The 22,643-nt window shown below is 50.7% G+C and overlaps 1 protein-coding gene and 1 long non-coding RNA gene across 5 annotated transcripts; one reads left to right on the top strand and one right to left on the bottom strand.

Annotated features, from left to right (window-relative positions):
• Window positions 1-602: 602 nt before the first annotated feature.
• LOC116994502 lies at window positions 603-3,314 on the bottom strand. The gene is made up of 3 exons (XR_004417500.1): window positions 2,955-3,314; window positions 2,074-2,376; window positions 603-1,165 (listed from the first exon to the last, which is right to left on the bottom strand). It is a non-coding gene; the product is annotated as an uncharacterized LOC116994502 (long non-coding RNA).
• FAM167A (family with sequence similarity 167 member A) lies at window positions 2,553-21,952 on the top strand. 4 transcript variants are annotated; one of them, XM_033056254.2, is made up of 5 exons: window positions 2,553-2,704; window positions 6,842-7,052; window positions 8,093-8,158; window positions 9,524-10,049; window positions 20,429-21,952. In XM_033056254.2, exons 4-5 carry the CDS (start codon window positions 9,672-9,674, stop codon window positions 20,690-20,692), a joined length of 642 nt encoding a protein of 213 aa, XP_032912145.1. In that variant the 5' UTR covers window positions 2,553-2,704; window positions 6,842-7,052; window positions 8,093-8,158; window positions 9,524-9,671; the 3' UTR covers window positions 20,693-21,952. The 4 variants fall into 4 exon arrangements, with proteins under 4 accessions (XP_032912145.1, XP_032912146.1, XP_032912147.1 ...); XM_033056255.2 differs by lacking the exon at window positions 6,842-7,052; XM_033056256.2 differs by lacking the exon at window positions 6,842-7,052 and having other exon boundaries at window positions 8,096-8,158.
• The last annotated feature ends 691 nt before the right edge of the window (window positions 21,953-22,643 follow it).

The following is a 22,643-nucleotide window of genomic DNA, read 5'->3' on the forward strand; positions in this document are numbered from 1 at the left end:
GTGTCTGAGGAAAAGTTAAAAATACTGAGCCATAGGTGTGGACAGTGCTGGTGTTGCACAGGTTTGTTTTGACTGATCACAGCTAATTCCAGGTGGTTGGTGTTAGAGCATCACCAGTGGGAGCACCACTGCTCTTCAGCAGCTCCCCACCAGGGTTTTTTATATTTTATTTTTTTTTTTTAATCCAAAAAACCATCCAAACCCCATGGGCTGGCTTCAGAGGGATGCAGCCTTTCACTGCTATCTTCTGGCAGCTCATTTGAAATCCATTACACAACTGAATTCAAAATAAACATTTACAGAAGAGGGAGCGGTGGCAGTGTGTGGTCTGTTCCTGTGAGCACACAGACAGACAGACAGACAGACATGCAGCCTGGGGAGCAACACCTCTGCTGCAAACTCACCCTGCTAGAGCTGGGTTCTGGCCCTGACCCTGTGTAGCCAGCACTCCTGACTATCAAATCTGGGTGGTGGATGCAGCTTGTTTGTCAGGAAGGGGCCCCAGTCCTGGCCATTCCCGAGCCATGTCCTGGGATTGCTCATCCCACACCAAAACCAGGCCAGGGCTGCTTCACCCTGTTCCTGTCTCACCCTGGTGCTGTTTGTGGGCACAGACTCAATTTTGATTTGGATGAAAAGTTGCTGAAAATGTTGAATTTCACTGTGTTTGCTGACCAGGCTCTACTCTGTAGAGAAATAGGATATTGCTATTAATTGTTATCCTGTCCAGCAACAGGATTACAGGAATGGGCAGGGACTGATCCCACAAACTGAGCCCACCTGGACATGAGGAAGAACTTCCCTGTGTGGGATCAAGCACTGAGCAGAGACCAGAGAGGGTCTGGAGTCTCCTCAGTGGGATATTCCAGAATGATCTGGACACAACCCTGAGCTCTGGGATGGCCCTGCTGGAGCAGAGAAGCTGGTCCAGGTGACCCCAGTGTGATGCATTCCAACCTCACCCATCCCTGGGATTCTGTGATTCCTGTTAAGAGCTCCCAGGCAGCTGTAGATCTCTGTCAGACAGTTTTAACACTCAGGCAAGAGCTCTTCCATCTCCCTTGGTGCCTCTCCATCATCATCAGCCTTCAGGTTCCTCCCTGCAGAGCTGATCACCAGGCTGAGTTTGCATATGCAGATCTGAAATCCGACAAAAAAAGGGAAGCTGGCAAAGCAAAAAAAAAAAAAATTAAAAAAAATTGCATTTTCATCAGAAATGTGAAAATGCTGCTGTTCATTCTGAATCATTCTTTGCACTCCAAATTTCCAAACCCTGTGCAGGCACAGCTTCTAAATTACTGTGGGGGTCTGGGTACCCCTGGCACTGGAAGGGAGGAGGGAAACCCCAGCCCTTCCATGAGCTCGGGAAGGGGCTGTAAATCTGTAAATCTGTAAAATTCCCTGCTGCCCGCGGGGGGAGGAGGGATGGTTCAAGGAGGAGAAGGGGAGGGTATAAAAAAAAAAAAAAAAAGGTTGTGAATGGGTTTCTCTCACAAAAGCTGAATGTGGCAACGCGGGAAGGGGCCGGGATGGTTGGGGGTCACTGGCCAAGGCTTAACCCTTTGAGCCCCTGAGGTGTGGGATGGTTGGGAGGGCAATCCCCGGCTTTGAGGGGTTAAATTCCAACAGGGAAGGGAAGGGAAGGGAAGGGAAGGGAAGGGAAGGGAAGGGAAGGGAAGGGAAGGGAAGGGAAGGGAAGGGAAGGGAAGGGAAGGGAAGGGAAGGGAAGGGAAGGGAAGGGAAGGGAAGGGAAGGGAAGGGAAGGGAAGGGAAGGGAAGGGAAGGGAAGGGAAGGGAAGGGAAGGGAAGGGAAGGGAAGGGAAGGGAAGGGAAGGGAAGGGAAGGGAACCCTTAATTCTGGACCCCACTCAGCCATCCACTGCCTCTCTCAATCCCACCTCGGAAGCTGCTAAAATTATTTCCAGCCCTGCTGGGGCAGCTGTGGAAGCAACAGGAGCTTCCCCAGCACAAAATTCAGGCACAGGCTGGTTCCTAAGCTGGTTTCTGCCCGGGATGGGTGGTACCACCCTGGGGCTTCCCAGTGATGCAGTGACCGTGGGCAAGCTGTGACACCTGGAAAAATGAATCCCAATGCTCTCCCGAGTGCCAGAGCACCCCAATGTCCGTGGCAAAAACACGATCAGCATGGGGACACCAGCAGGTTGGTGTCGGGAAGAGGCACAGCAGCTCTCCGGGCATCTCCTGCAAGCCTTGAGGGTTCCTGGAGTGCTCCATCCCGGTCCTGCACGCCCAAAGCATCGCTCATCTTCCTCCCTCTCCTGGTGCCGGAGGATGTTTAGGACCCGGGATGTGCAGCTCCTCCCTTTTCAGGTCTCTGCAGGGTTATTGCTTGGTGGGAGGTGGGTTCAGGGCTTGCTGGTATGAATGAAAGAGAGAGAGGAAATCGGCGCTGAAAAGCTCAAACTGGAATAGCTCGCCTGTCTCCAGGCAACAGCCCTGACGCAACCGCTGGGGAAAAAAAAAAAAAAAAAAAAAAAAGTCCTCTAAATGAAAAAAAAAAAAAAAAAAAGCCCGAAAAAAACAAACCAACCAGCACACACGCACAGATTTCTGAAGCCAGACACAGAGGAGGAGGATGAGCCAGACTCCGGGAGGCAGTGGTGACACCGCTCCAAGCTGGCGAGCCGAGGTGGCAGGAGCGAGCCGGGATGTCCGTGCCACCCCCCCTGTGACCCCAGCCCCGGTGAGTCCTTTTGGGGGACACAGAGGAGCAGCACAGAGGGGTGATGGGGATGGGAAACCCAGTTTGGGGTTCTGCAGGGCTGCGCTTTGCACAGTGTCCCCCCAGCCGCAATCTCAGCATTCCCTGGAGATCTGACCGGTTCCCATTGACTGGGAATGCTCCTTTCCCGATGATGTGCGTGGGTTTGGGGAGCTCCAGGAGGATTTTTCCGCCCCGGGCGAGGTGCCAGCCGGGTTTTTGGGACAGTCACCTGTTGCTGGCTGTGCCCCCAGCCTGGGTGTGCGGAGCTGGGCAGGTCGGTGGGGCTGTGCAGTGCAGACAGGGTGGGATGAACGTGCTGGGCTCGCAGGGTGTAGCTACCCCGGGTTTCTGAACCAGGCACGGTGCTCCGAGCAGAGCAGGTCTCCACCTGCTCGGGTCTGGCCCTCGCAGCTCAAAAAAAAACCCCTAAAAACAACAAAACCAGGCAGAACTTCTTCAGAGCCCTTTGTAACAGCTTGGGGCTGATTGTTAGAATAATAGCGGCAGCCCACACCGCTCCCAGCACGGGTGTTTGTGCAAGCCCAGCCCGAACACCGGGGCACCATCCCCATCCTCCGGGCTGGAAACATCCCCAGCACCATCCCCATCCCCGGCACCATCCTCATCCTCCAGGCTGGAACCATCCTCCAGGCTGGACCCGGCACCATCCTCATCCTCCAGGCTGGAACCATCCCCATCCCCAGCACCATCCCCATCCTCCGGGCTGGAAACATCCCCATCCCCAGCACCATCCCCATCCTCCGGGCTGGAAACATCGCCAGCACCATCCCCGGCACCATCCCCGGCACCATCCTCATCCTCCGGGCTTGACCCGGCACCATTCCCATCCCCCGGCACCATCCTCATCCCCGGCACCATCCCCATCCCATCCCCATCCCCATCCCCATCCCCATCCCCATCCCCATCCCCACCCCATCCCCATCCTCATCCCCATCCCCATCCCATCCCATCCCCATCCCCATCCCCATCCCCATCCCATCCCATTCCCATCCCCATTCCCATCCCCATCCTCATCCCCATCCCATCCCCATCCTCCAGGCTCCCTCCGTGCTGACACCTCTCTAAGGACACCCCTCCCTATTTTCCTGCCGTGCTCCCCCTGTTATTCCACAACCCGGAGCTTTCCTACACGGGGGAACTCAGCAGAGGACGGCGGGGGGAATGGATGAAAACCAAAAAATCAAGTTGCTGGCTTCCAGCGAGGAGCTGTGCCAGCTGGATCCTCTGGCTTTGTCTGCCCGTATCCGAGGAACTCCCCACTTTGCAGTGGGAATGAGCCTGTTTTGGCTGCTCTGGGCTCGCTCTGTGCCAGCCATCATTTCAGCACACGGGAGCTGCTGCTGGTTTTTGCATCCCGGCTTTTCTCTGCTTTCAAATGCCCATTAAAATCTTCCCCCCATCCTTCGTGGTTAGGGGGGGTCCGTACACCACAAAAATCCAGCAGAACGGGAGCAATCCGGCTTCTGCAACAACCCTGCAGCCATTAGGTGTTTGCAAAATGTAGCAGAGACACTGCAGGGAAAAAGGAAAAATAAATAAAAAATAATCAGCCTCAAAGCAGCGTAGCCCTTCCGAGGGGAGGGAGAGGAGGGTCTGTTTGCAACCAGCTGATTTTAAATGGCATTAAATCCCACAGTGCAGCTCAGCTCTGAGGACAGATCATGGGTTGGATAATTGGATGGGACAGGGGGCATGTAAAGGGGATTAGGGGGTCACCGAGGGGCTGACCCTGATCGTGGTAACTTGGAGCCTGGGGGTCTCCAGTGGGAGCTGGCATTGTCCCTGTGGGGGCTGAGCTTAGTGCTGGGCAGATTGGAGCTCAGCAAAACAAAAAAAAAAGGTTAGCGTTGTTTTGTTTTTGTTTTTGTTTTTGTTTTGTTTTTCTTTCTGAAAACACACCCTTGCATGCCGCACTTGGGGGAAAAAATAACTCCCCGTAGCAGTCTCCTGGGAAGGGAGCATTTCTCAGCCTGCCCTGGCTCATTCCCAAGGAATCCCAGCCCTTTCCATTACCCTGGGCACACGGGCACAGAGCTCCCCGCCTCTCCCTGCTGGAATACAGCTTGGGAAAAAAGGGGGAACAACCGGCTCAAATCCTTTGGGGCCATCTCTGGGAACAGGTTGGCTCCAAAATCTGCCGGGGCTGTGCATGGAGAAGAAACCCTTGCCCATAATCCGTGGTACAGAACACACCGAGGCTGGACATGGTGGCTTCATCAAGAACCTGAAAACTTGCCCTTGCTCCTGCTCTTTAATCCTTTTCCTCCTCAGAGGAATCCCACCTGCTTTGGGTTGATGGGTTGGAATCACTGACCCCGTTCAGCTCCCCAGTTTGCAGCTGACTGGAAGATTGGTTTGCTGGAATGCCAAACACTTCTCCATGCAGGATTTCCACACAAAGCCTGGAAACCTGCTGGTGGAGGGGAGCCTGAAAATGGAGCTGCTGTGTGGGGTGTGCAGCAGGGATGAGGTGCAGTGGAGCAGGAAGGTGCAGATGTGTTCATTGGAACAGGTTCTGACTCTGCTGATGCTGGAAATCAGCCAGGGAGAAATGCCTCGGGGCAGGGAGTGCAAACTGGTCCCCTCTAATCTCACAGAATCACGGAATGGTTTGGGCTGGAAGGGAGGTCCCTTCCATAAAGCTCATCCAGCCATGGGCAGGGACACCTTCCACTCTGCCAGGGTGCTCCAAGCCCTGTCCAACCTGGCCTTGGGCACTTCCAGGGCTGGGGCAGCCACCTCTGCACCCCTCACTGCTCTGGGGGATTTTCTGCAGCCCCCACTGCTGTCCCCTCCTCCCCTGCAGTGTCCAGGGCTCTTTAGGGGAGCAAACCCTCATCTTCCTCCAGGTCATATGTGAATAAAAACCCCTCTTTTTTCCTTTTCCCCATTTTTCTGTCAATGCCATGTCCACATCTAAGCTTGTAATGCCCATTTTGCTCTCACCAGTGCTGTCATTTCTCCATGGAGAAAGGAGCAAGCTCTCAGACAGGAGTGTGGCTGGCAGGTCTCCATGGACACCTGCTCAGTGTCCCTGACTCCTCCAGCATGGGCAGAGCCCTTTCCATCCTGTCCCCACCATCGTGAGCAGGCAGAGAGCAGCTGATCCTGACAGCACCAATTCCAGCCCTGGAGTGCCCTGGCTGTGGGATCAGACAGCTCTTCATGGTGCTGGAATTCTGTCCTTTTGAAGGGAGGGGAGCTGAAGGTCACTTGGGGACCAGGCTGCTTTTCTGCAGGAGAGGATTTCAGCTGCTGGGTAAACACTGAATAATAAAATCCAGGGATACCATCTCTCCTCAGGGTCGGTGGGGATTTGTTCTCCACCTCTGCAGGACCCCTGTGCAGAGCAGCAGGGTGGGGGGTTCTGGCAGTGTGAGGAGCCCCCAGCTCACCAAATCCACACAGCACAGCAGCTCTGTGCTGACAGAGCTCACTGTGGCATGGGGAAAGGGGTGAGTGATGTGCAGCCACCCTGAAAGGGAGCCACCAGCTCCAGGGAGCTGCAGTGTTGATCCTGATGGGTCTCTCCTTCCCTCACCCCGTTCCTGAGGCCTCTGAGTCTCTGCTGCCCTGAGGATGCTCTGGAACATCATCAGAGTCCTCCCTTACCCCATTGCTATGGCAACCCCTTCTCACAGGCATCTCCTCCCACCTTTTCAGGCTCAGGGTCCTCCCCTGCTGCTGGGAGCTGCACAGCTGGACAGTGATGCTGGCAGCTTGGACTTACTCCAGGGGTTTTCTCTGTAGGATCAGGGGGTATCTGCATGGCCCAGGGTGATCCCTGTGAGGAAAGGATCAGGGGAAGCACATCCCAAGCTCCATGGGTCACTGGAGTGAGAGCATGGGCAGAGAGATGAGCCCTGGGGACACCAGGGGTGAGTTCTGTACCTCTCTGAAAATGCCCAGGGCTTCCTCCCCGAGGGCCAGTTGAGGCACAAAGGGGCTGAGGTGCTTTTTGAATCATCCACAGGCTGCACCATCGCCTCTGCCCTGTTTGCTCCATGCCAGAAGTGTCACCTCTGCTCTGTGTGAGCAAAAGGGCTCCTGGCAGCTGAGCTTTTGTCTCATATGGAGGCTTTTTTGTCTTCCCAGCTTCCAGAGGAGCAGAATTCCTCTAACACAGACTCCTGCAGTCACTCTGCAGTAAGAAATGGTGTTACAGGAATCCACACTGCACCAGGAATAGCGAAGGAAGGAGAATAATTTGCTCCCCACACCTCCACCTTGGCTAATTGTTGATCTCCCAGTTTAACATTCCTATTGTTCCTGCATCCCAGACTTGAGCTTCTGCTGATCCCCTGGGGTAGGTCAGTTGACTTCTCCAAAGGAAACCTAATCCAAGAAGGGTTTTTTTGTTGTTGTCTCAGTGACCTGTTGTGCTCTGTGCTTTCAGGATACATCTGAGGGAAGGAGGGAAAAACCTGAGCAGAAATTCTTTGTGAGGTGTGAGGGCTGAACTCGTTACCCCTAATTAGGGGTGGCAGGAGCTCCCTGTGGCAAGTGTGATAATGAGAGGATTAATCATTTAAATTCCCTCACACAGGCCAGCCCAGGGGGAGCCAAGCCTAGGGCAGGGAGACTGGGAGTTTGTGGATTTGAGCCAGATTTGTTCCTGGGAATTTGGTAACTCAGGCACCAAAGGGTTTGTGTTACAGCACAGGGGCATTCTTCACACACACACAACTCTCAGATCTCTTTCTCCACAGCAGCCCTTTGATCCAAGTCTGAGATATTGATAGCAAATTAGAGGTGGCTCCTTTCTGTCACTTCAGAGTTTGGACAGGCTGGGGGAGAGAGATGCCAGTTTAGGGGGTTGAGAGGGAACAAGAGAAAGTGAAGGATGGGCTGAATCAATTCTGCTTTTAAGCTGGAAACACCAAATCTCCTCCAAAGCTGCTGGGAGCTGTGGGGACAGGGAGGGCTGTGACAAAGGGGATGCCCCAAGCTGCTGTCCTGTTTTCATGGTCCAGTGCTCTAAATGTTAACTGAGCCCTGCCCAGGGCTCAAATACCAGGGGCCATACCCTGAGGATTCCACACACGCTGAAGAACAGGATAAAAGAGCTGGTGTGGGGCTCTGCTTTGTGGCTGTGGCATTCAGAGAATGATAAAAATATGATCTTTGCTGGGGATTAGCAAATCCAGCAGCTCAGTGTGGAACTGCAGCAGATTCTGGGTTTGGGCCACCCTCAGCAATCCCCACAGGGAAAAAAAAAACTCAGAAATGAGGTTTTTAGAGTCGTTGTTTGTTTTCCTTTATTGATTTGGGGAGGCTGGAGCTGGAGGAAAGGTAAATCCATCGAGTCCAGCAGGGCAGCCCACTGCTCTCCCCTCTGTTTTTCAGCAGAAAAAGGAAAATTGTTGCTGCTCCAAGCACGAGAAGTGTTGGCTTCAACCTGACAGAGTGTCTGTGAGTGCTCCCTCTCCCTGTAAAACTCTCATTAACATAAATAGGAGCAGGAAGGAGACCACAACATGACTAATTCTCCACCCCCACACTGTCTGTGTGTACACTCTCAACTCCTCCTTCAGCTCACACAACCGTGGGGATAAGTCTTGCTCTCACTCTGTTTATTTTAAATCGAATCTTCTCGCTGGAAAGGTTGGAGAGGCGTAATTACGGTCTGGATTTCAGAGCTGCCTTTGTGGAAATGGCAGGGGGAAGAATGGCTGAGCAACTCTAGGAAGCTGCACACATCCTGCTTGGTTTTCCAGGCATCTCACCAGGCAGGCAGGAAAGTATTTTGTTCAGAGCAGAGCTCTGGATCTATTCCTAGCTCAGCTCTAGATGAGCACACGACCTTGAGAATGTCTCTTGTCTGATCCTGCTGGCAAAGGAATACAGAACTGCCTGAGCTTAACTCTTGAGGAGTTGTTCAGTCCTCTGCCCCTCCAGGGTTTGTCAGAGCAGCTGTGGCACAGCTCCCATGAGTGCTGGCAGGAGGAGAAGTGGGGAGGAAGCTCCTGGTTTTCTGTTCTGCCCCTCAGGGGTGTTTACAAGGCACCATTCCCACTGGGCAAGCTGGACGTGGCCAGGGGTGGAAAACACAACTCCAAGTCTCTCTGAGTGCCTGAACCCAAACCATGCCAAACCCAGAACTAAACCAGATCTGTAAAACTGGAGGGGGGTGTGGTGTGAGGAAGAATAAGACTTTTTTTTTCCAGTTCTCCTTTTGACTCAAACTCTTGGATTGACAAAATCCCAGAATGGTTTGGGTTGGAAAAGACCTTAAGGATCATCCTGTCCCATCCCTTTCCACTATCCCAGGTTGTTCCAATCCCATCCAGCCTGGCCTTGGACACTTCCAGGGATCCAGGGGCATCCACAGCTTCTCTGGGGTCTCCCCACCTTCCCTGGGAACAATTTCTCCCTAATATCCCATCCAAACTTCCCCTCTTTCAGGTAATCCTGTTTCATCTAGACCTGATTTGCCCAGATGGGGAAATGTTGTTTTGCCAGGCAGAAAATCAGCAAAACCAGACAGCCCAACCTGCAGCAGCAGCCACTGCTGTCTCCAAAGGACTTTGGGCTCTGGGAATGTGTCCTGGCTTCCATTGAGTTAAGATTGGAGGTGTAGGTAGCCAGAGCTTTGCTAAAAGCCAGAGCCTGTCTGCTGCTGCCCTAGAGCACTCAGATAACCGAGGTGAGGTCACCCTCAGCAGCACCTTGGCACTGAGCCTCTCCCAAAACCCTCACTCCCCTGCTCCTGCAGAGCTGTCTCTCTTTCCTCACTCCCTTTTCCTTCTCAAAACCATTTTTTTTTCCTTCTTCTAGGTGTTCATCCAAGGCTGGTTTGGTGCTTGAGCAGTGGCCCACCCCTCAGCTGCCCTCCAGAGAGCTGTGTTGGTCAAACCCTGAGGGTTCTCATCTCCATCCCTGCTCCTTCCCAGCCCACCTCTATGCCTTTGGACTGCCAGAGAGGATGTCTGTGCCCCAAATCCAAATAGAAGAGGCTCTGGACAGCATGGATGCTGGCTCTGGGGGGGTTCCTCCTCCTGATGATCACCTGAGGACCCTCAAGGCATTGACAGAGAAGCTGAGGCTGGAGACCAGGCGCCCTTCCTACCTGGAATGGAAGGCAAAGCTGGAGGAGCAGGCTTGGAAGAGCCCCCAGCCCCAGGGAGATGGGGAGGACGAGGCCACCAAGGCCAAAAAGACCCCAGGGGAGACTGTCCCCATGAGGAAGGTGCAGCTGCACCTCAATGGGAGCCCTGCCCAGGACAAGGGGACTGTCACCTCGGGGAGAATAGGTGGCTTTGAGAGCATTGATGAAGCTCTGACGTGGCTCAGGAAGGAGCTGGTGAGTGATTGCCTGTCCCTGTTAGCACAGATTTTCAAGAGGGATCAGAATGAAAGAGTGGGGAAACTCCTTGTTCCTACCTGCCTTCAGCCCCAGGTGGAAAGGCAGCAATCAGTCTCTTTTTTTGTGTTTTCCATCACTCATTGCCTTTTCCACACCTGGATCTTCCAGGTCCATCCTCTATTCCCTTTTTCCTCATTCCAATCCATTCCATATTTCAGTCATCCCCCCACCCCACCCTGTCTCACACATCTTTTTATTTCTGGTGGTTGTGTGCTGGACATTCACAGAGAAAAGGAGGGAAAAAAATGCTTTGTCTTTTCTAGGAAAATCCAGAGAGGCAGGAATTCACCTTTTCTCTGTCATTTTGTTATCATGGTCTTTGGCACAAATTTATCCTGAGCCTGACCCAGCCAAGCTCAGGAGTCCTCAGAGCCTGGGGATAATTCCCAGCAGGATGCACCAAGCCTGACAGAGTTCAAGAAATGTTTGGAAAACGCTCCCAGGCACATGGAGTGATTTTGGGGAGCCTTGTTCAAGGTCAGGAGTTGGACTTGATGATCCTTGTAGATCCCTTCCATCTCAAGGTATTCTGATTTCCTGGAGGTTAGAAGGATGGGTAGGGCAGCTGGAGACTGAGTTCAGGTGCTCCTCACAAGAGTAGAAGCAATCAGACACCAAAAGCACACTTCCCAGGGATCCTTCCCTTCTGGATCCTTCCCCTCACTGGCATGAAAACTCTTTCTTACTTGGCCCAAATCACTGGAAGTGACTCATGACACGTGGCTTTGTTTCTGTTGCCCAGTTGGAATTTTTCCTGACAGTCCCAGCAGGAATATTTGCAGCAGAAGCTGAGACATCACTTGTGGCCAACACGTGTGAAAATGTCCCTGTGCTGACACTTTGTTTTTGAGATGCACTGGAATCTTTGAGGAAAACTTCTGGCACAAATTAATAACAGTTTTAAAGATTTCTTTGTGAGTTTTGCCTCAGATAATGTTGTTTTGTCAACTTTCTGTTGACACTGTTCACCTGAGGATTTATTTACAGAGATAGCTCTGGCTATTGCACTTTGGTGATTTTGTTTCTCAGGTTTTCAGGAATTCAGGACTATTAGGAACAGCTTTGAGATGATCCCCAACAACCCCTCAGTGCTCTGGAGAAACCTCAGTCCAATCTTAAATTCACACTTGATATAAAACCCCCAATCTCAAGGTGATCAAAGAGATTAAGAAGCAGATTTTCCTTCTCAGAACCCTGGATTTTAAAAGATTTGGGGTTTTCTTTCAATCTCTGCCCATGATGGAAGTACAAATTGTCTCAGAGTTTGATTCTACCCCTTGGACTGGGGTGTGGCATCTAAACCACCAACTGAAAGCTCAAATGAAAGAAGAGAAAAGGCCAAGCAAACCCTAATTGTTCCTCACTTTCCATTTCCCAGCCACTTAATTACACCGGTCCTTGCTGGATCTGGACGTGACTGGTAATTTAGAACAATTTCCCCAAAAGAGAGAACAATTTTTTTGACTGCCCACAGGGTGAAAGAGCTGTGCTGGAAAGGTGCATTTCACATCACATTTCAAGGGTGAAATGCAATTTTTTTTTTTTTTTTTTTTTTTTTTTTTTGTCAAATAAAGGAACAAAGCAAAAAGGGGAAGTTTCCAAACATCCCAACACAGACAAGATTTTTCCTTGCTTTTTTTGTTGGGGTAGCCAAGCAACCAGGAAGGATCCAGAGCAGGATGAAGCTCAGAAATAACCAGATCCTGGGCTGTTTCCCCCCCCAGTGTGGGGAATTCTGTCCCTGTGCCCCTCTCAGGTGAGACCCCACCTGCAGAGCTGCCCCAGATCTGGGCTCCAGCACAGGAGGGACCTGGAGCTGCTGAAGAGGAGGGATCAGAGGGATGGAAAGGCTGAGAGAACTGGGAGTGTTCAGCCTGGAAAAGAGTTCAGGATGAGCCCATTGTGATCTTCCAGTTCCTGAAGGGAGCCTACAAGAAAGGTGGAGATGGATTTTGGACAAGGGTCAATGGTTTCCCATTGCCAGAAACCAACTTGGATGGGAAATTGGGAATGAATTCTTGGTGGTGAGGGTGCCAGAGAAGCTGTGGCTCCCCTGGAATGTCCAAATCCAGGCTGGATGGGCTTGGAGCAGCCTGGGATAGTGGGAGGTGTCCCTGCCATGGCAGGATGGAACAAGATGAGTTTTAAGGTGCCTTCCAACCCAAACTATTCCACAATTCTGTGATTCCATCGTGGTTATTTAGGGTGTGTAGGATTCACCAATGCAGTGAAGGGGCAGAGCAGGTGAATGTGGGGGTTCTTTCCAGGCAGGAAAGCAGAGCAGCAGCTGTGTCCTTACAGAATGGAATTCAGCTCCATCTCCCCAACCCTCACACGGCTCCCAGCGTGTTCAGGCTGGGTTGTTTCAACAGCATCACCCTGGAGTGGTTCTGGCTCGTCCCAGGGAGCTTCCTGCCAAGCACTTGGAGCTTCAGGAGTTTGCAAATGCTGGGGACTGTTCCCAACAGGAATTGGTACAGGACCACCCAGTTTGGGATTTAACTCTATCCCAGCCAAAAGCAGCAGAGGCAGGGGAATAAATTTGGTGCTGCTATAGAAGGGTTTAGTTTGGGAAAGCCCTCTAAGATCACTGAGTCCAAGCTCTCCCCAGCCCTGCCAAGGCCAGCACTAAACCATGTCCCCAAGGCACATCCACACAGCTTTTAAACCCCTGCAGGGGTGGGGATTCCTTCTCTGCCCTGTGCATCCTTTTCCTCAAGAAATATTTCCTAATATCCAATTTAAACCTCTCTTGGTGCAACTTGAGGCCATTTCCTCCTGCCCTATCTCTTGTTACTCCCAATCTGCACAAAAGCCATCCTCTGACACTGCAAGGAATTTTCCTCTGTGTCTCCAGAATTTGCCTTCAGCCAGATTCAGGCTGCTCACGTTGAGAAGTGAAGCAAAAAGCAAAGCCAAGATTTTATTCTCCATCTGCTCTTCCTGGCCTGTCACCTCTCATGACCTGTCCCAAACCCTGGCCAGGGTCTGCAGGACTGACACAAACCCACAGAGCCACGTCAGCTGTGCCCTGCTGAGAGCCTGGCCCCGAGAAGCTGATTTATTCAGACATGCAAACTGCTCTTGTTTTTGTGCTGAGAGGCTCTGTGGAGGTGTAGGAGCAAATTGCAGCTCTCAGTATGTGCTGAGCTGCCCCAGGGCTGGAGCATTTCCCTCTCCTGTGCCCTTGTGTTTGCCTTTGCACTGTCAAGTGTGGCAGCTCCTCATCTGTGCTGAGAGCAGAGCTATCACCAGCCCAGGGATGGTGACAGACTCGAGGGGTCACACTTTGCTCTTTGATTTTGAAATTTGCCAGGTTTTACAAGCTATAAAATTAAGCACACAAAGTCCTCTCCCTGCTAAGTACAGCTAAAGTGCACCTCTATGAACAGGGACGTCTTAGAACAGTTCTGACTTTGTTCTTTTAGGAAAAATGAGTTTTCTGTCTCAAATTCACCAGTTTGGCACTGAAATCTGAGGGGTGTAAGCCAGAATGCAGGAAAGGAACTCAAAAGTCTGATGGTCCCTCCTGGGAAATCATAAAACTCCTCTGTCCTGTTGGTCAGATTTTTTAAATTATATTTTAAGCACTTTTATTTCCATTTGGGATACTGATATTGGCTGAGCAAGAACTTGAGTGAATTTAAACAATGCAGCACCAAATTTTCTCATTGTGAGGGTGGGGAGCCCCTGGCACAGAATGCCCAGAGAAGCTGTGGAATTCCCATCCCTGGAAATGTCCAAGGCCAGGCTGGATGGGGCTTGGAGGAACCTGGGATGGTGGAAGGTGTCCCTGACCATGGCTGGGATGGAATGGAATTAATTTTAAGGTCCTTTCCAACCCAAACTCTGTGATCTCTACTGTTAAACTGCTGAAGCTAGGGAAGAGTTTAGGATTAATTACAGAACAGGACAATCCCCAAGGGTCCCCACTCTGTTCTGGGGAGAGAAGGAGCCAACACAGCCTAAAAAAACACTGAGGAAGAGTGAGATTTGGGACCCATGACAGGCTTTGCATGCTCCAGCTCTCCTGGTGGTGGTGGGGAACTCCCAGATGTTCCAGGAGGAGCTGGGATAACTCATCTGGGGTTGTGGGTTGCACCACAAGGGTGTGAGCACCTAAAATTAGCCATGACATGGCATCTGAGCACCTCTGAAGAAGCCCCAAACCAGCACAGAGACAATGTGGACTTGTCTGAAGGGTTTGGCAAGGATCTGACAAGTGGCCCGTGCTTCTTTGTGCTGGAATGCAAGTGGCTGTGCTGAGGAAAGTGCCAATTCACATTTCAGTTCCTTCTGATCTTTTGGAAATAAAAAGGGCAGCTGCCTCTCCACAGAGCATCCCCTGAGCTCCATGGACCAGGCTGGGACTTCTTCTCTTTTGGGAAGAGAGGGGAATCTCAAAGAGCTCCTCATTTCCATGCCTCGAGGGGCTGCCTGCTGAAAAATCCCTCAAAAGCAATGCAGAGAAAAGAGGAACTGCTGGAAATGGGGAAATTATTGGTCTTCTTGTCTGTTGAAGGCAAAATTGAAGGCAACTGCTTGTAAGTGTTTAGGATGAGCCACCTGGACTGGAAAACAGGAAAGGATGCATCCAAAGCTTTCTCTCCCTCACCCAAAGTAAACATCCCTGGGAGAGTCTGGAGCTCAATCCAAGCAGAAAATCCTCCCTGGGTTCATAAGATCCTGTGGTCCAGCTTTGCATTTCAATCCAGCAGTTGCTTCACTGCCAGGAAGGACCTGAGTTTGGTTCCCCTTTCCACTCTGGGAAGTTCAACCCAGACTTCTGTGCATTCCAACATTCCCCAGCCATGCTGGTGAGAAACAGCTGGGGCTGGGTGTGCAGAGAGAGGCAGAATGTGTTAAAAAGTTGGGTTTTTTATGAGCAAGACACACCTGAGGGTCTTCCTGCCCTGGACATGAGAGGATGAAAGAAAATCAAAAGCCTGGCTCCTGCTGGATGCTCCTGTCCTAGTTTGGAGGACAGGTGTCTGCTGAGAAAGGCAGGAGCTTCTCTTTGAAATGGAGAATGGAAACCTCTCCCTCCAAATTATTATAATTTTGAAATCAAGGGGCTCTCAGGCAAAGATATGGGAATTAGGAATAACAGTTCTTTACTAGGGAAATTAAAATAGAAATACAGCACTACAAAGAAACAAACCCCAAACCCTGACACAGTCAGAGTACAGCCTGACACCCGTCAGGCAGGGTGTTGGCAGCAGTCCCATCCCATGGTGGCTGCATCCTCCTGCAGTGACAGATGTGGCTCAGTTGGAGCAGTGCTCCTGTACAAGGTGCAGTTTCCCTCCAGAGCTCCAGTGGTGATGTGGAGAAATCCGGTTTTCCTCTGGAGTCCAGTGGAGAAAGGGGCTCCCTTAGTGTCCCAAAACCTCTGTTTTTATCTTGGTAAGAAATGTTGGGCTCTTCCCCCTGGCTGGAGCAGCTCCCAATGGGATGCAGTAATTTTATCAGTGCCACAGTGGGACTCAATGGCCATGAGCAGAAAATGACTGGCTGGAGGAAGGATGGGCTGTGAAAAGATAAAGAACACTGCCCTGCCTGGTTTCAATGGATGGCCCATTAGCAGAATATCTCCCATGGAGATCAGGATCACTGCCCCACCCTCAACAGATGGTGATAGAACAGATACCTTTTATCACACCCTGTGTTGTAACCCAGGACAGCTCCCCACGGATTTTTCCAGGATGCTGCACCCGTGTGTGGGATCCTGCTGCCACCTCACAGGGATAAACTGGAGTGTGGAGTTACCTTGTGGGTGACCTCTACAAACCAAAAACCCCACAGCTTCCCTGTAATCCCATTATTCATCCCCATTGAGCTCTGCTGGACTGACAGTGCTGCTTTTAAAGGGGCATCACTCATCCTTTCCAGCAATTGTTTGGTCCTCAGCATGGGATGGGGAATGGTTTTAGTATTTGTGCAGAGCCTCTGGGAAAGGGAAGGAGAGTGAGGAATTCTTGGATCTGGCTGAAATTCCGCTAAATATTCTGGGAGGGTTTGAACAGGGCAGTGTTTAATGGCACAACTCCATGGATGCAGGACAGGGTTTTGCATCTGGAGCCAAGCCCCAGGGATGAGTGCAGGGAGAGTTCATGCCCTGCAGAGCAGCTCAGCTTTGGTGCTCCACCCTCTGCCCAGCTGTCACCCCCCAGATTTGCTCCTCAGGACCAGGCAAGGAACTCCCCAGCCCTTGGCCAAGGAGCACAGGCAGTCACCATCTCCTCCTCTCATGGAAACATGGAATTGCTAAGGTTGGAAAAGCTCTCGAAGATCATCGAGCCCAACTCTTAACCCAGCACTAAACCATGTCCCCAAGTGCCACACCCACGTGGTTTTAGCCAACCATTGCCAGGCTTTGTTCCTTATCTTTATTGTCTGGAGGGCTTTGCCTTCCAGCTTGGGTGAAATCAAAGGGATTCCTCAAAAAAGAGGCAAAACAAGAACCGGTCAGAAAATGTAAAGCTGGTTTTGTAAGAGAAAAAAGCACCTTTGACTCACATCCCTCTGCACAATGGCCTCATAATTCTCTTTTAAACGCTTTTTTTTTTTTTTTTTTTTTTTTTTTTGGCAGCAGAGGCTTTTTTAATCCCACATTCTTCCAAATATTCAATGAAAGCCTTTGTTGGCATTTCTTAGGTAACCTGATACACCAAGAAGAAAGAATGACCCAGGGCCACTTCCATAACACCTGTGATTGCCTCGCTGATAAAATGTCAGCATTTGTTGTGAGACAGGGAAAAATATCAACAGAATTTTTTTTTTTTTTTAATTGTAACTCAGGTGGGGGAATAAAACCCTGCCAAGTGGCATTGCTCTGCTGGGGGCACAGGTTATGAGGGTTGAGAAATAATGAGGTTTTTTTTGATAAAGGTAAATGATCACAACCCTGCCAACAATTTGAGAGAGATTTCCTGAGAGAGAGAGAGAGAGATTCACTCAGAGATTGGTACAAAGGTGACTTAACCCTCTTTAGACAGCCAAGCTGGAGTCTTATTCTGGCTGGGAGCATCAGGCAAGCTCTTCCAGCATGCCCCTGTAGTGTCAGAGAATACAGAATGGTTTGGGTTTGAAGGGATTTAGACACAAAAATGAATTCTTCTCTGTGAGAGTGGGGAGGCCCTGGCACAGATTTCCATCCCTGGAAGTGTCCAAGGCCAGGCTGGATGGGGCTTGGAGCAACCTGGGACAGTGGGAGGTGTCCCTGCAAATGGCAGGGATGGGACTGGATGGGATTTAAGGTCTCTTCCAACCCAAACCATTCTGGGATTCTCTGATTGCCTGGAGGGGGAGGGATTATGGCACAAGCTAAAGCAGCCCTGAGGCTGCTTTGGCTCCCACCCTCCTTGCAGCAGCCCCTGTGTCATGGAGAGGTCTCATGTAGGAATATCAGGAAAGGGAAGTTTATCCCAAAACACAGAATCCTAGAACTGGCTGAGTTGGAAGGGACCTTAGACATCACCCTGTTCCAGCCCCTTCTGGTCAGCCTGTTCAGCTTTTTCCCAACTTCTGTTCTTTGTAGCTTTTGTGGTTTTGTTGCTTTTCTGTGAGGAGGGAAGTGGGAATTGTTTGGATCTGCTCTTCCAGCCCTGCCTGCTCTTGTTTGCCAGGCTGAGTCCCACACCAAGTGTTCACCTCCTTCCTTCACTGCCCACAGCATCCTGAATGAATTTTCCTAATTATGAGTTAGATTTATTTTTTTTTATATATAAAATACATCTTTCCTTTCATTACTTCTGAATCTTTCACCTTCACAAGCCAGGTGCCAGGGGAGAAAAAAACACCTCCAAAACACTTAGATCATTAGCTTGGAGGTTGTAGTTTTCTGTCCTGGAGGTCCCATCCTGAGGGCCACTTCAAACCACAGAGATAAAATAAGCCACAGGGGAGGTGGAATCTGTCATGGACCAGCTCTGATTTATGCAGGCTGGAAACCCAGGCTCAGTATTTGGGGATCAGTTATTTGGTGTTCTTTTAATTGGTCCTTTCCACCTCTAATTGCTCTGTCTCCCTGTGGCTGCTGCCTTATGAGCAAAATTAATTTGGGCTTTGTTTAATGTTGAGATGGAGGCTCTGAAGCCTGACACATACCCAAGCCAACAGCCTTGGCACAGATTTAATTCCAGTTTCCTGGTGCTCCTGAAAACATGAGTAGGCACAGAATTTCTCAACTGTCAAAAATTCCCCATCCTGAGCTGGTATTTTTTTGGGATGCATTGCTGGCTTGGAAGATCCCTGTCTCCCTCACAGATTGAGCACCTCTGGGTGAGTTCACAGAATCAGCTAGGTTGGAAAAGATCTTTGAGATTGAATCCAACCTGTGACCCAACACCACCTTGTCAACCAGAACATGACACATTTTTTTAAACACCTCCAGGGATGGTGACTCCACCACCTCCCTGGGCAGCCCATTCCATGCCCAATCACTCTTTCTGTGAAGAACTTTTCCCTAATGTCCTAAATTTCCTCTGGAGCAGCTTAAGGCTGTCCCCTCATCCTGTCCCTTGTTCCTTGGGAACAAAACTCGACCCCCACCTGGCTGCACCCTTTTGTCTGGGAGTTTTGGAGAGTGATAAGGTCTGTCCTGAACCTCCTTTTCTCCAGGGTGAGCCCCTTCCCCATCTCCTTCAGCCATTCCTCACAGGGCTTGTGCTCCAGACCCTTCTCCAGCCTTGTCACCCTTCTCAACACCCTTCCATTCCCCGTGACCCAGCACAGCCACCAGCAGGTGTTGCAGTGTGCCCCCTGTTAATAGTATGTTCTGTTAATGTTTAGTCCAAGCTGTGCCCTCCCACACACCTTGTCAATCTATCCTGAATTCCCTGTGGATTTTGTGCCAACCCCCTGCTTGTAATTCCCATTTGGAAATCCCCTAAAACTCTACATCTCATTAGTCCATGTGTCCCTCATTGGACAATGCCTTTGTGAGCCCTACCCAAGAATTCCTCCAATTTGCTGAGAATTTGTGCCTCCCCCTTGAACCTCCCCCATATTTAAGTTGTTGCACCTTCTCCATTTTTGTGTTTTGCCCACAGATTCCCCAAAATAATAAATCCTTGCCTCCTTCCAACACAATCTGACAGCCAAAAGGCCATGGAGCCACAGCTCAAACCACATCTAAGGCCTCCTGTTCCTGGGGTGGAACTCACTTTAGGCATGGGACTGCAGTGGCAAAGTGTGAGATGTTGCACAGTGATTATTTTCATTATAGAAACACCCCATGGGATCAATATAAACAAGAATACTGAACTCAAAGCAAAGCATGGACATGAGACACAAGAAATATAATGATTTCATTGTATTTGTTTAAATCACTTTGCTGCGAATTGTTGGCTTTTTGGTTTTATGCATTTTTTGTTGTGCCACTATAATTATGAATTGCATCCACTTTTTACACATAAGGAAAATGTGGGCTTGTAACCTGAGAAGGTGTTCCAGCCTTGCCCAGACCTGCTGGGGGCTCGTAGCCACTGCTGCTTGAGTGCTAGCCAACATGTTCAGGCTCACTTGGATTTGTGCCCCAGCATGGTGGCCATGGCACAGCCCACCAAGAAACTGCCTATAAAAGGGGCAGTGGAAGGTGAGATTGTTATAAATGAGAAAAATAAATATTCAGCAAAATTTAGATTGGTTTATTTTATATAGACAGAGCAAAGCAGCGCTGGGGAGGTGTGAGTGGTCACAGCCCACTCCATGCTCCATCAAACCTTGGTTTGCAGCTTCTTCTTATAGCATGGTCCATCGTTTGTAATCATAATTTTTGGTTTTTTGCTGTCATAATTTTGCCAGGTAAGCAGTGGTGGCCAAAATAAACACTCTGGGAGTCAATCCCATAGATAACCATCAGGTCTTGGCAGATAAACCTGGTAGAAACTGGGAAGTTCAGGTCTTTGTAGATAGGCAGTCATTGATAAAACAAAGGCAGGAAATCTGATTTTGCAAAATCTATTGGAAAGTCTGATTTTACAAACTGATAGTAGATACAACTTATTGAGAAACATATTATTCGTAACAGGGGGATTTAAAACAGAATGATTTAATCACATTTTCCCTCTACCAAGTGTCTACGCTTCACTTCAGACCTTTGCATTTTGGTTTATATAATACTTTTATGATTAACACAATTTTTTTATCAACCATCACAAGATGAACGCGTTGGCGTAGCACCAACAAATTAACAAATCACCTTATTGATTAACCTACCCGATTGTTGCAATTTATAACAAAAGTGAGCGCAGCTGTTGCGTCAAGCAGCCAATTTAATGCTAAAAAACCCGTGTTCCCTCTCCCTGCTGCAGGCAGAAATGCGCCTGCAGGACCAGCAGCTGGCCAGGCAGCTGATGCGGCTGCGCAGCGACATCAACAAGCTGAAGATCGAGCAGACGTGCCACCTGCACCAGCGCATGCTCAACGATGCCACCTTCGAGCTGGAGGAGAGGGACGAGCTCGCCGACCTCTTCTGTGATTTCCCCCTCGTGAGCTCCTTCAGCCTCTCCACGCCCCTCAAGCTCATCGGGGTCACCAAGATGAACATCAACTCGCGGCGGTTCTCGCTGTGCTGAGCCGGGAAGGATGGGATGGGGGAGAAGGAGGGAGAGGGTTGTCTCTGCCTCGTGGGTGGGTGAGGAGAGGCCAAGGAGGAGCAGAGGGAGCCAGCAGGGGTGGCTGGCTGGGTGGCAGAGTGGAGGTGGGCGCTGGAATGGCACGGGGATCTCGTGGGGAAGAAGCCTGGAGAGCATCCAGAGCCAACACGTGCACTCAGCTCCTTCGCCAAGTCCCTTCTCCTCCTCTTCCTCCCACAGGATGCAGCTCGGTGTGGGTGGTTGTGCTCAAAAAAAAAATAAAAAATCAAAGGAGGGGTGAAAAATCAGCCACAAAGCAAAATCCCTCTTCCCTTCCCTTTCCCTTCCTCCCAGGCTGGAGCAACAATGTCCCTGTCCTCCAGGGATGTCCCCTTGGGCACCAACCCTCAGCCCATGCTGCTCCAAGCACGGCGTCCATGGGGCTGTTGGGTTGAAGGGTAGCAGCCCCAAGAAGTGGTGAGAAGATGTGTTTGTTGGATTGCTCCACAGAGTCCAGGGCACCACAGTTTGGTATAGATTATGGACTCACCACGGGCACATTCAGAGATTCCAGCTGAGCAGAGCTCTCCTGTGCACCCTGGAAGTCACAGCCAGAGCAATACACGTTTCTGATCCTGTTGGATCCTGTTGTCAGCCACAAGACACCCTGCAAACGAGGAAAAGTTGCTCCCAAGACATCTCCTATCAGAGAAATCCCCAGGCTGACACCCCCTAACAGCAGCACCAGCAAACCCTGGGCCCTCTGTAGCAACACAAATCCATCAGAGAGAGGAACTTCGAGAGGAGAAAAGGGACCTTTGGGTAATGAACTCAAAATGGGACATCAGTTCTAAGGGAGGAACTGCTGTGATGAGCTTTGGACCTGCAGCAGCACAGAGGGTTCCCTCCCTGCCCAGCAGAATGTGAGATGGATGCTGGATTTCCTTTTGCCTTTCAGTGCACAAGGCTGCCTGTGCCTGGCACAGGGGGCACAGACCTCTGGTGCTGCCCAGAAAGGGACTCCAGAGGTCTTGCCATGGCAATTTTGGGACAGCTGGCAGCCAAGACACAACAGATCAAGCCTGGATGCCTTCAGGCTCTCCCCCCTGTGCCCAATCCTGCTCAAGGTGTGCCTGCCCATGGCAGGAGGGCTGGAACCAGGAGATCTTGATGGTCCTGTCCGACCCAAACCACTCTGTGATCTCAGCCCCACTCTGCTCTGCTGGAGCAGAGCTGGCTGTGCCCACAGCACCAGCCCAAAGCCTGGGAAGGAGCAGGAGGAGCAATCCCCCTGCCCTGGGAGCTGTGGCTGTGTTTGATGTGCCTGTAGCTGTCTGTGAGCTCTGTGTGTGTGTGTGTGTGTGTCAGTCACTGTGTGTGTGCATCTGAGCCTGCTGGATGCCTCTCCAGGGAGGCTCCAGGCTGGGTTCACGCCTTTGTTCCAAAAAACCTGATGGGAACTGGGGTCCAGCGAGACTCCAACGTGCCTGGGAAGATGCAAGGAGGCTTCCAGACCTGGGTTCCACGGGGAGTTTTAGGTTGGTGCAGAGAAGACAAATAATTGGTGTGCCAGGTCTGCATGGTAGGGACAAATTGAGGGGCTCACAGATGCCCCAAACCCTTCCTGATGCCTCCCAAAAACTCCCTGAGCATCTTTTCCTTCTGCTACAGGAGGAATTTTAGGCACCAGAGCTTTGTCTGTACCATCAGCACCATGCCTGGGTGCTGAATCTTGTGCTCCCCAGGTGAGGAAAGTTAATTTTGGGTTGTGACCAGACTGTCACTTGGCCTCTGGACAAGACAACCAGCCACGGTGCCGTTCAGTTTACTAGGAACAGCCTTATTTCCCCATGGACATCTTGAAAAAAAAAAAAAAAAAACAAACCCACCTCATTGAAATTCTTCTTTGTTTACTTTTTTCATACAAATAAATCAGCTTGTGTCCCACATG

The sequence above is a fragment of the Catharus ustulatus genome, chromosome 3 (assembly GCF_009819885.2).
Source record: "Catharus ustulatus isolate bCatUst1 chromosome 3, bCatUst1.pri.v2, whole genome shotgun sequence".
NCBI lineage: Eukaryota > Metazoa > Chordata > Aves > Passeriformes > Turdidae > Catharus > Catharus ustulatus.

Coding starts and splice junctions, on each gene's coding strand:
- FAM167A (XM_033056254.2), top strand. CDS start 9,672: ATGTCTGTGCCCCAAATCCAAATAGAAGAGGCTCTGGACAGCATGGAT. Junction 10,050..20,428: donor CGTGGCTCAGGAAGGAGCTG/GTGAGTGATTGC, acceptor TCCCTGCTGCAG/GCAGAAATGCGCCTGCAGGA.